At 37.2% G+C, this 10889-nt stretch overlaps 1 protein-coding gene across 1 annotated transcript; it reads left to right on the plus strand.

Annotated features, from left to right (window-relative positions):
* Nucleotides 1-3466: 3466 nt before the first annotated feature.
* Nucleotides 3467-10514, plus strand: LOC141336984 (radixin-like). Its single transcript, XM_073842705.1, has 3 exons — nucleotides 3467-3564; nucleotides 5976-6197; nucleotides 7895-10514. The coding sequence occupies exons 2-3, from the start codon at nucleotides 6030-6032 to the stop codon at nucleotides 8057-8059; spliced, it is 333 nt and encodes a 110-aa protein (XP_073698806.1). The 5' UTR covers nucleotides 3467-3564; nucleotides 5976-6029; the 3' UTR covers nucleotides 8060-10514.
* Nucleotides 10515-10889: the final 375 nt, after the last annotated feature.

A 10889-nucleotide genomic window follows, 5' to 3' on the forward strand; every position in this document is an offset into this window, starting at 1 on the left:
GCATAACGTTAGCTTTTACGTTGGCAAACTGTAGTAACAAGTTAAAGTTAAAGCGAATTATTTCGAGCTATTAGACTGCTTGATGAAAATGTAGCCTAATTGTATTATATAAAGACACATTTTTAAAAATAATTAAATTAACCAGATAATGCAGCTACCTAAAACGTTAGGCCAAGCAAAGCGAGTAATATGGGGTGGAAATAAGTCATTATCTATATCATTATGTACAGTACAGTGCCTTGCAAAAGTATACATACCCCTTCATTTTTTCACATTTTGTTTTGTTGCAGCATTATGTTAACTGCTTTAAATTAGTTTTTCCCCACATAAATTTACAGTCCTTTGTTCCAATTGTCTTCCATTATAGATAATGAGGCTACATGCTTCTGTGAACCTTCAATGCAGCTGTTTTTTTCTAGATCATTGCCTTAACGCAAGTCTGTCACTGAGCTCTACAGGCAGTTATCTTGACCTCAGGACTTGGTTTTTGCTCTGATATGCATTTTCAGCTGTTAGACCTTTTCTGAGAGGTGTGTGTCTTTCTAAATCATACTCATTTAATTGAATTTGCCACAGTTTAACTCCACTCCAAGTGTAGTAACATCTAGAAGCAATATGAATGCTCCTAAACTAAATTTTGAGTGTCCCAGAAAAGGGTATGAATACTTATGCAACGGGATCTTTTCAGTTTTTATTTTTAATAAATTTGCACAAATGTTAAAAAAAAAAATTCTTTTTTTTTTTTTGCTTTGCCATTATGGAGTAGGGAGTGTAGATTGAGGTGAAAAAAATGTAATTTAAAGTAGTTTAAAATAAGGCAGCAACATAACAAAATGTGAACAAAATGAAGGGGTGTGAATAATTTTGCAAGGCACTGTAGATAATACAATTTTTTTTATGTGTAAATACATCTAAAACAGGACCAACTGGTGGCCTGCAGTTATTTTTCGTAAGGGTAACTTTACTACAGTTTGCCAACGTACAAGCTAAACGTAGCTAGTTGCAATATTACAAACTTTTAAACGTGCACACAATACTCATGAAATGCATGTTCAACTGAATTAGTTTAGCATTTAATTAAAATCGTTAAAATAAAATATATCATGAGCGACTTACCTCCATCTGCCATCATCTACCGTTCCACACCTTTTTTTTATATATATATTTTTTTTTTATTGCAAGACAAAAAGGAAAACAACAATAAACAGCACTGCATAGAAATACAATAACATAAAAGGAAAGAAAAAGAAAATAAATAAATAAAAACAGCACCTCAATCAGTAAGAAAAAGATCGTCATATGCCTTAAGAAACTTGTTATTCTTGTTATCATCAATAAGTTTAAGAGAATGAACAGTAAGCAAAATCTCTGCGAGAAAGACATCAAATCTAGGTAACATATTAAGAAATTTGGATTTATGAATAAAAAATTTACAATGCAAAACAAAAAAATTTACAACAAGTTCAGTAGCATGGTCACTACTAGAAAAATATAGAAATATTTCTTTTAGTGTAAATTTTAAATAAAATTTTACAAAAGAAGATAGATAACATCTTAAGTTCTCCCAAAGAAATTTTACCTGATCGCAATGATAGAATAAATGAAGTAAAGTTTCTTCCTCAACTTTACAGAATACACATAAATTAGAAATATAAAAAAAAGAAGCAATTTGGGAGTTTGTTGGGTAAACATTATGCAAAATCTTAAAATGTATTTCTCTGATTTTATTAGAAATGCAAAATGTTTCAGGAAGTAACCATGCTTTCTTCCAATGTACACAGTCAACAAAATTAGTCCAGAAAAATTTACATCTAGGGGAAGTATATACTGAATTGTGTAACATTTGTCTTATAAACTTACTGTTACATTTTTTATCAAGAAGACAAACTCCATCCAATAAAAGTTTGGGCATAGTTGTTTTTCTCTCACTAAAACAAAGGTATGTTTTAAATAGATGCACATAACTTGGAGACAAACTTTTGATAACAGAATTGAAAGATCTTGCTGGCAGAGGAAGATTGTACAAAATCATAAATTCTTCATATTCCAGTATAGTGCCATCATCTTTAAATAAATCCAAAACAAAAACAATACCTCTGTCATGCCACTTGTCAATAAATAAAGATTATCCACGGATTAAAATACATGAATTATTCCACAGAATTTCTTTGTGGGGAGAAAAGTTGTGCACATAACACAGTTTCCAAGCAAGTAGAGCTTGTTGGTAAAAATTAGAGAGAGAAATCGGCAATTTAGAAGGGGTGAAATTGCATTTTAAAAGAAAATAAAAACCACCTAATCTATGAAATATAGTTTTGGGGATATAGTACCAAATTGAATCATTACTACAGAGAGATTTTTTTAACCAACTAACTACCGTTCCACACCAGTTTGCTTGTTATGAACCGCGTGACGTCATATGGGGCGGGGCAGCGCGACACGTCACACTCCACCTGAGTCCGTTTCGTCTGATGTCTTTTTGTCTGATAACTTTTCGGCTGATGCCTTTTTGTCTGATAACTTTTCGGTTGATGCCTTTTTGTCTGATAACTTTTCGGCTGATGCCTTTTTGTCTAATAACTTTTAATCTGAGTCCGTTTCGTCTGATGTCTTTTTGTCTGATAACTTTTCGGCTGATGCCTTTTTGTCTGATAACTTTTCGGTTGATGCCTTTTTGTCTGATAACTTTTCGGCTGATGCCTTTTTGTCTAATAACTTTTAATCTGAGTCCGTTTCGGCTGATGTCTTTTTTTCTGATAACTTTTCGGCTGATGTCTTTTTGTCTGATAACTTTTCGGCTGATGTCTTTTTGTCTGATAACTTTTAATCTGAGTCCGTTTCGTCTGATGTCTTTTTGTCTGATAATTTTTAATCTGAGTCCGTTTCGGCTGATGTCTTTTTGTCTGATAACTTTTCGGCTGATGTCTTTTTGTGTGATAACTTTTAATCTGAGTCCGTTTTGTCCGATGTCTAATTGTACCAGACCTGACACCTGACGTAGTTTTTCCTGAGACCTGAAGCCTTTCAGTCTGAGGCACGAGGCCGTTTTGTCCTGTGACTGAAGCCTTTTAGTCTGAGGCATGACGCCTTGTCATTGTATGACTGAGGTCTGACGATGTCCTAAAATGTACACCGTACTTATTAAATATTACATATATGCATGTAATATAACGTATATTTCCATTACAGGTTTAGGTCTTAAATTTCATATAAGGTGGTATTAAAAAGTCTTAAATTTCACTTGTTCATATCTGCAGATACCCTGATTGCTCAGATATTATTTAATAAATAATTATTACAAAGCACTTTCAGTTTGGGTTTCAGAATTTTTGGTTTCGGCCCAGAATTTTTTATTTCAGTGCATCCCTATTGATAAAGTATGACATTTCTCATGTCAGTGTATTAGGATGTTTTATTTAATGTCTGGGTGCGTGTGTGGGTGCTGTAACGGTGCTCTGCTTGGTTTTGCAGGCAGCTGAGTTGGGAGAATTTACTGCCAAAATCGCCCTACTGGAGGATGCCAAGAGAAAAAAGGAAGAGGAGGCAACAGAATGGCAGCATAAAGTAAGATACACATACTCATTTATACCTACTTCATATACTTGATGAAAATTTTCCACATTGTGAAATAATTTGACGTGCTGTTGTCGAAACTATTGCAGAAGTCACCAATTTAGGGGGATTTCGAATCCAGATCTGACCTCCGGATTGATTCTATTTGAAAAGCCTTGTTAAAGACCAACAGGTTAAGATTGTGTACAGGAATATGAAATTTATCATAGATGATGAAAATAAGCTATTCTTTGATTTGGATGTTTTTGTGATATTGGAATCCAGTGAAACCAATTTCTCTGGGTTGGGTACTCACTGCTCTCTTTAGCATATTTAGTTTTGCAAGACTGTCAGTAGGTGTGGCATCCAAATTCATGAGTTTGACTATTGACTTGAAGGGGTCATGACATGACAAAATATATTTTCTTGGAGGTACTGTTTCTCTAATGTTTCAAAGATACACGTCTACTTTTACATCACATATGGAGTACACTTCTGACATGCTCTGACATGCTTTTCAGCTACTCCTGTCAAGACATATGGATAAGGAAATTATGTGATTTTTTTGGAGTGTTTGCTTTGACGCATCAGATTTTAACAGCTCCTCTGTGACTCTGCATAGCCTTATGAAGGACCCCAGTATTAGGAAAGAGTTGATGGTTTATTTTTAATTTTCTAGATTGCATCTAAGGAATATGATTTTTAATTATGTATTTGTTAAATTACAAAGTGCAAGTAAACAATTGCATAATAAATATCTGTAATAATTGTTTTCTATAAATAATGTTTCAAAATCTCAAATAACTGTAGCTGGGAGATTTGGTAAGAGTTTTTATGAAATGACTTTAGCCAAACATAACAGTGGCTATTTACTAACAGTAAAGGAGCTGCAGCAACTAAAATAAGTCAATATGAATATAGAAAATATTATATATGTGCACGTTAGATTGACAACGCCAGAAATGTTAGATTCTTCCGACACATCAGAAATCCAGTCTCGGCCGGATCCTTCCGGAAGAAATATCAGTTTGTCTGGTATCGAAAATCAATCACAGTTTTGTCTAATATCAAAAACCTGCCAGAAGGGATTTATGTGATACCCACAACCAGTTAACAGTAACACTTGTTTGATAACTTAATTTAGCCTTATGTCACTTTCTCACTAATGAATCCTCTGAAGTGAATGGGTCCAAACAGCTGATAAAAAACATCACAGTAATCCACAAGTAATCATCCAGCCCGTCAGTTAATGTCTTGTGAAGTAGAAAGCTACGTGTTTGTAAGATAGATTCCATCAGGGCGTTTTAACTTCAAAATGTTGTTTATGGCTAAAATACCTTAATAGTCCGTAGTCCATAATAAGGCTTTCTCTAATAAAAAATTTGTCTTGTGTGAATCAGGAGAGAAATATGGACAGATCAAGCCAAATCAGTTCTAATTGATGGACTGAAGTCATGTGGATTATTGTGCGTTTTCATCAGCTGTTCCTTTTAGGGATGTTAACCGATGACCGTTTGACCGGTGGTTGACCGTATCAACGTTAACCGGTCAAAGTTGTCGGTAGTCGGTTAAAAAAAAAAAGTGCTGGTGCGTCTTTTACGCATTCTGAAGGTGCCTGTTTTATCCATGGGTTTTATCATGTTGCAGTCTATTAGGCAACATTCCGCATAAGATGGGCTTAGATTTGGAAATACATTACATCTACATTTCAGTGGTAACCGATAAGGTGATGATGATCATCATCTTTCTTTATTATGGTTAGCACTACCTCAACTAAAGCGGCGTCTCTTCGGAGCTGTCATTTTCTTAAATGAGCCGTGGCAATGTTTCAAATGAGCTTCTAATCTAGACAAACGCCTTTATTTTCAAAGCGATCACCTTGTACCCAAACCATTTGAAACTAAGGAGCCATTTGTCCTACTATTACATACAACAAGCTCTTCGGTGCCGCATTTGCGGGACTCATGTTTCGCGCTGAAGGGGATTTTAAAAAAGTGACGTGAGTGGCAGTGTGTGTGTGTGTGTGTGTGTGTGTGTGTGTGTGTGTGTGTGTGCGGGAGGCAGAGCGGCAGAGAGATGCGACAGAGTTGCGAAATTGCAAGCGCGGCTCGAAATGGCTGTTATTTCAAATAGCGTACCATATTTTAAACTAATCGGTTAACCGGTTTCAACCGGCTAATGAGGCTCGGTGGTCGGTCAAGAAATTTTTTAGTTTTCGCCATCCTTAGTTCCTTTAATTGTCTCTGTCTGCATCTTGGGTAAAGAGCTAGTATTCCTGCCATGTCAGAGAGATCTAACACGTGCTAACTCCATTTTTCATTCTCTGATTCCCTGTCAAGTTTACTGGTTGCTTATCACCATGTCTGGGCAGTTAAAGCTGTGTGGTTGATTTTTCTTTTTTTTTTTACTTACCTTTCTTGTAGGCATTGTCTGCTCAGGATGATTTGGAAAAAACTAAAGAGGAGTTGAAGTCTGTGATGACAGCTACAGCGGGTGGTGCGACAGAGAATGAACATGACGAGCACGACGAGAGCAGTGCAGAAGCCAGTGCTGAGCTCTCTAATGATGGAGTTGCTCACCAGAGAAGTGAGGAAGAACGGCTCACAGAGACCCAGAAGAACGAACGTGTCAAAAAACAACTACAGGTTAGACCATCTGCTACCAGACACTTTTTTGGAGAGTTATGCTATTGTGATGTAAATAAATACCAAGAATTAGTATTATACAGTGGGGTAAAAAAGTATTTAGTCAGCCACCAGTTGTGCAAGTTCTCCCACTTAAAAAGATGAGAGAGGCCTGTAATTTTCATCATAGGTATACCTCAACTATGAGAGACAAAATTAGAAAAAAATCCAGAAAATCACATTGTCTGATTTTTAAAGAATTTATTTGCAAATTATGGTGGAAAATAAGTATTTGGTCACCTACAAACAAGCAAGATTTCTGGCTCTCAGACATGTAACTTCTTCTGTAAGAGGCTCCTCTGTCCTCCACGTGTTACCTGTATTAATGGAACCTGTTTGAACTTGTTATCAGTATAAAAGACACCTGTCCACAACCTCAAACAGTCACACTCCAAACTCCACTATGGCCAAGACCAGAGAGCTGTCAAAGGACACCAAAAACAAAATTGTAGACCTACACCAGGCTGGGAAGACTGAATCTGCAATAGGTAAGCAGCTTGGTGTGAAGAAATCAAATGTGGGAGCAATTATTAGAAAATGGAGGACATACAAGACCACTGAAAATCTCCCTCGATCTGGGGCTCCACGCAAGATCTCACCCTGTGGGGTCAAAATGATCACAAGAACGGTGAGCAAAAATCCCAGAACCACACGAGGGGACCTAGTGAATGACCTGCAGAGAGCTGGGACCAACGTAACAAAGGCTACCCTCAGTAACACACTACGCCGCCAGGGACTCAAATCCTGCAGTGCCAGACGCGTCCCCCTGCTTAAGCCAGTACATGTCCAGGCCTGTCTGAAGTTTGCTAGAGAGCATTTGGATGATCCAGAGGAGGATTGGGAGAATGTCATATGGTCAAATGAAACCAAAAATGTAATGTTTGGAGGAGAAAGAATGCTGAGTTGCATCCAAAGAACACCATACCTACTGTAAAGCATGGGGGTGGAAACATCATGCTTTGGGGCTGTTTTTCTGCAAAGGGACCAGGACGACTGATCCGTGTAAAGGAAAGAATGAAAGAAGCCATGTATCGTCAGATTTTGAGGGAAAACTTCCTTCCATCAGCAAGGGCATTGAAGATGAAACGTGGCTAGGTCTTTCAGCATGACAATGATCCCAAACACACCACCCAGGTAACGAAGGAGTGGCTTCGTAAGAAGCATTTCAAGGTCCTGGAGTGGCCTAGCCAGTCTCCAGATCTCAACCCAATAGAAAATCTTTGGAGGGAGTTGAAAGTCCGTGTTGCCCAGCGACAGCCCCAAAACATCATTGCTCCAGAGGAGATTTGCATGGAGGAATAGGCCAAAATACCAGTAACAGTGTGTGAAAAACTTGTGAAGACTTACAGAAAACGTTTGACCTCTGTCATTGCCAACAAAGGGTATATAACAAAGTATTGAGATTAACTTTTGTTATTGACCATATACTGATTTTTCACCATCATTTGCAAATAATTTCTTTAAAAATCAGACAATGTGATTTTCTGGATTTTTTTTTTTTTTCTCATTTTGTCTCTCATAGTTGAGGTATACCTATGATGAAAATTACAGGCCTCTCTCATCTTTTTAAGTGGGAGAACTTGCACAATTGGTGGCTGACTAAATACTTTTTTGCCCCACTGTATACCTGCATAAGCTTACACATGTCTTCATTGCAGGCCTTGAGCTCAGAATTGGCGCAGGCCCGTGACGATTCCAAGAAGACCCAAAATGATGTTTTGCATGCAGAGAATGTGAAGGCCGGCCGGGATAAATACAAGACCCTACGCCAGATCCGCCAGGGCAACACCAAGCAGCGTATTGATGAGTTTGAGTCCATGTGATGGCTTTACATCCTCTTTGATCGCCCCACTTTCCACCCTGTAGCCCTAATGCCTTGATGGCTGGCTTACAAGCACAGCTTTTACCTGCCCATACCTCTTCTGTAGACCAGTGATCCTTGACCTTTGACCCAGAGAGGCTTGAGGGACATGGCTGCCACACCCTCAAGCTTTGCCAAAGCTCTCTCCGCCTGTGATCAGCCCGTCAGTCTGTTTCCATTTGTTGAGCTCCTCATAGCCCTCATCCTCATTTTCAAGTTAGGAGCAAGTGGTGCATTATACTGAACTTTTGAATGATGATTTTGATTTGCTAAATGCTTGAAAATGTGTATTTTAGATAAGCCTGAAATGAGTTTAAGCAAAATTTGTTTTTATGAAATGGCCATTTTTTTGTTATTTAGCTACAGCTATGTGCTCACAATATGTAAAACAGCATTTTCTTCTTTCATCCATTTTGTTTACTCCATTTTAGTTAAGTGGGTTAACAGTTTGGAGGTTTCAGGGTCATGTCACAGTGTCACATCCACATACCCTGAAAAGCACAAACAGCACCTCTCCACACCAAAACCCTGACATAAAATGCAGAGCCACCGAAGTTAAGTGAAGAATGTAGAAACAGAGGCACCTATCTTTTGAATGAATGTGAACCATAACCAAAACTATGGATAACCAAAGGGAGGCTATCACTCTTGCTAGCCATTTGCAAACGGCGCATACATCCGTAATTACTGTGCATTTAGACTGGACAACACCTTTAGTTTTACTTAGTTTTCTCTGGTTTTATTTCTTCTGTTTCTTTAGCAAGACATTGTTTAATTCAGGTTTAAAAGATGTAGCTGTGAGCTGACAGAATGTGATAGAGGCCCTATGACAAAGCGCTTGTGTTGGGTCATTTGATCTCGACAGTAGAATTCTCCCAAACACCCAGTGTTTCTTGTCTAGTCTCCATATCGATGGTTTTCCCTGCCTGCCGGCTCACAAAGGCCAGGGCTGACAGATGGACAGACAGACAAACTGCTTGTTTTAGTGACCTTATGATAGTGATTTAATTGCGATATTATGGGGAAACTGTTTGAGGAAATTAATTTGCTGAGTAGATGGGAAGTTGTGCGCATGTCTCTCTGTTCATCTGTGAATTTTTTTTTCTCTCTTCATTTTTGTGTGAATGTATTAGTACACCTTCATGTACATGTGGTTGTTTTGCAATACCTGTGGCCTTTCTGGCTGGGGAGCATATGAAAACATCAGTCCTGTTTTCAGGACGAATCGCTACCTCATTACTGTCAAACATGGTGACTGATTAATCAAACACTTGGTGTACGGCAGAGAAAGACAAGTCTTGTAATTTTTTTTCATTTTAAGTTTGTCTTACCCAGACAAATATTGCCGTTTATGATTGTTGTTTTTCAGCATCTCTTGGGAAGTTTACTGTAGGTAGATGTACCCTACAATGATGCTTTGGCTAGTTAGGGTGGTGTGAAATTGTGTTGTATCTAGCAGCACTAAGATAGATATGTGGCTGATAATTTATCCTCAAGAAAAACTGCAATTTAATACCAAAGCTATCTTGTCAGTATTTTATTCTTATTCAGCATGTGGAGTTATGACAACAGTTACGACAAATTGTGTAACATCTGGTCCTACTGCAGTGTGTTGAGTGTCCCATAATGAAGCTTGTTTAAAATGTCCAGTGTTTCCAATTTTTTTCCAAATTCAAGATTTTACCCACCCAAAGACTTTTTTTTTGTTTGTTTGTTTTTTTTTTAACATCCACCCTTTCAAAATTGTTAACAGGTCTTGGATCAATGGACTCCTCCAGTCTTTTCCACCATGCAATATTTTCTCTGCTCAGCTGGTATGTGTGCTGTATTGCAGTAGAAACCCAGTAATACTCAGTATTCATGGCCTGTATGTAATTTATTTCACATTTTGCATGAAAAAAATATTCAGCATTTCCTTCCTTTTTTGATGTGGTCCCTTTGAATGGATTACTTTAGCGGAAGTTATTCACAGGACTATTTTGATTAATACCTGGACTTTTATTTTGCACTGATGTGCAAAGATGTCACTCTTTATTTGGTGTTTTTATGCTAACAGAGACAGCTGAGGAAATGTTTGAACCTTACCTTTATACCAGAATGTTCAGAAAAGTTCAAAAGCACTTGTTTTGTCCTTATTTTTTCCAAGGCAGGTATCCATTAGCGGATGTATTTGCCATAGCAAGATAAATGTTGTGCTTCCATTTTTTTTTTTGTAAAGCTTTCTGAAATTGAACCACCAGCATTTGCATTTACTAAAGAAGAGAGAAAAAAACACTCAAGGTCACAGTGTATATTTGTTTGCGTTTTCCTTTTTTTTTTTTCTTTGTTGGGTTGGGGAGGGGGTACAGTTTCATTCTTTTTCTTTTTGTTCATATAGCTTTCTGTTACATAGAAATAACATGTTGCCTGTGACTAAATATTTGGTTGAAAATAAAGATTGAATATTTATTTTCTGCTTATTTTCGTCTCATTCATTTTTTGGTTTACCTGTTTAGGTAATTCCAGTCTGCATGTCCTAAACACCTTTAAATATTAGTGTATTTCTATGATCCAAATATTCATTGTAGTTCATGCATAGTGTGCATAATGTGTCTGAGATCAAATGTTTCTTACTTTCAGCAACACAAAATTATGATAATGCCACCAAGTCAAATAAAAGGACAACATAGTTCATAAGAAAACAGCAAATAAAGTTATTCTTTGTAGATTTTATTTTGCTAAAAGATACATATTTGGAGATAACAGCAAACACAAAATCCATAACATTACTAAACAAGTGACATTTACCACCA

This window comes from Garra rufa, chromosome 6 (genome assembly GCF_049309525.1).
Source record: "Garra rufa chromosome 6, GarRuf1.0, whole genome shotgun sequence".
In the NCBI taxonomy this organism is placed as follows: Eukaryota; Metazoa; Chordata; class Actinopteri; order Cypriniformes; family Cyprinidae; genus Garra; species Garra rufa.

What these genes read in the sequence shown, in the direction of transcription:
- LOC141336984 (XM_073842705.1), top strand. Translation starts at nt 6,030, where the DNA reads ATGACAGCTACAGCGGGTGGTGCGACAGAGAATGAACATGACGAGCAC. An exon ending in GTGTCAAAAAACAACTACAG is followed by an intron (nt 6,198 to 7,894) that starts GTTAGACCATCT and finishes TCTTCATTGCAG; the next exon opens with GCCTTGAGCTCAGAATTGGC.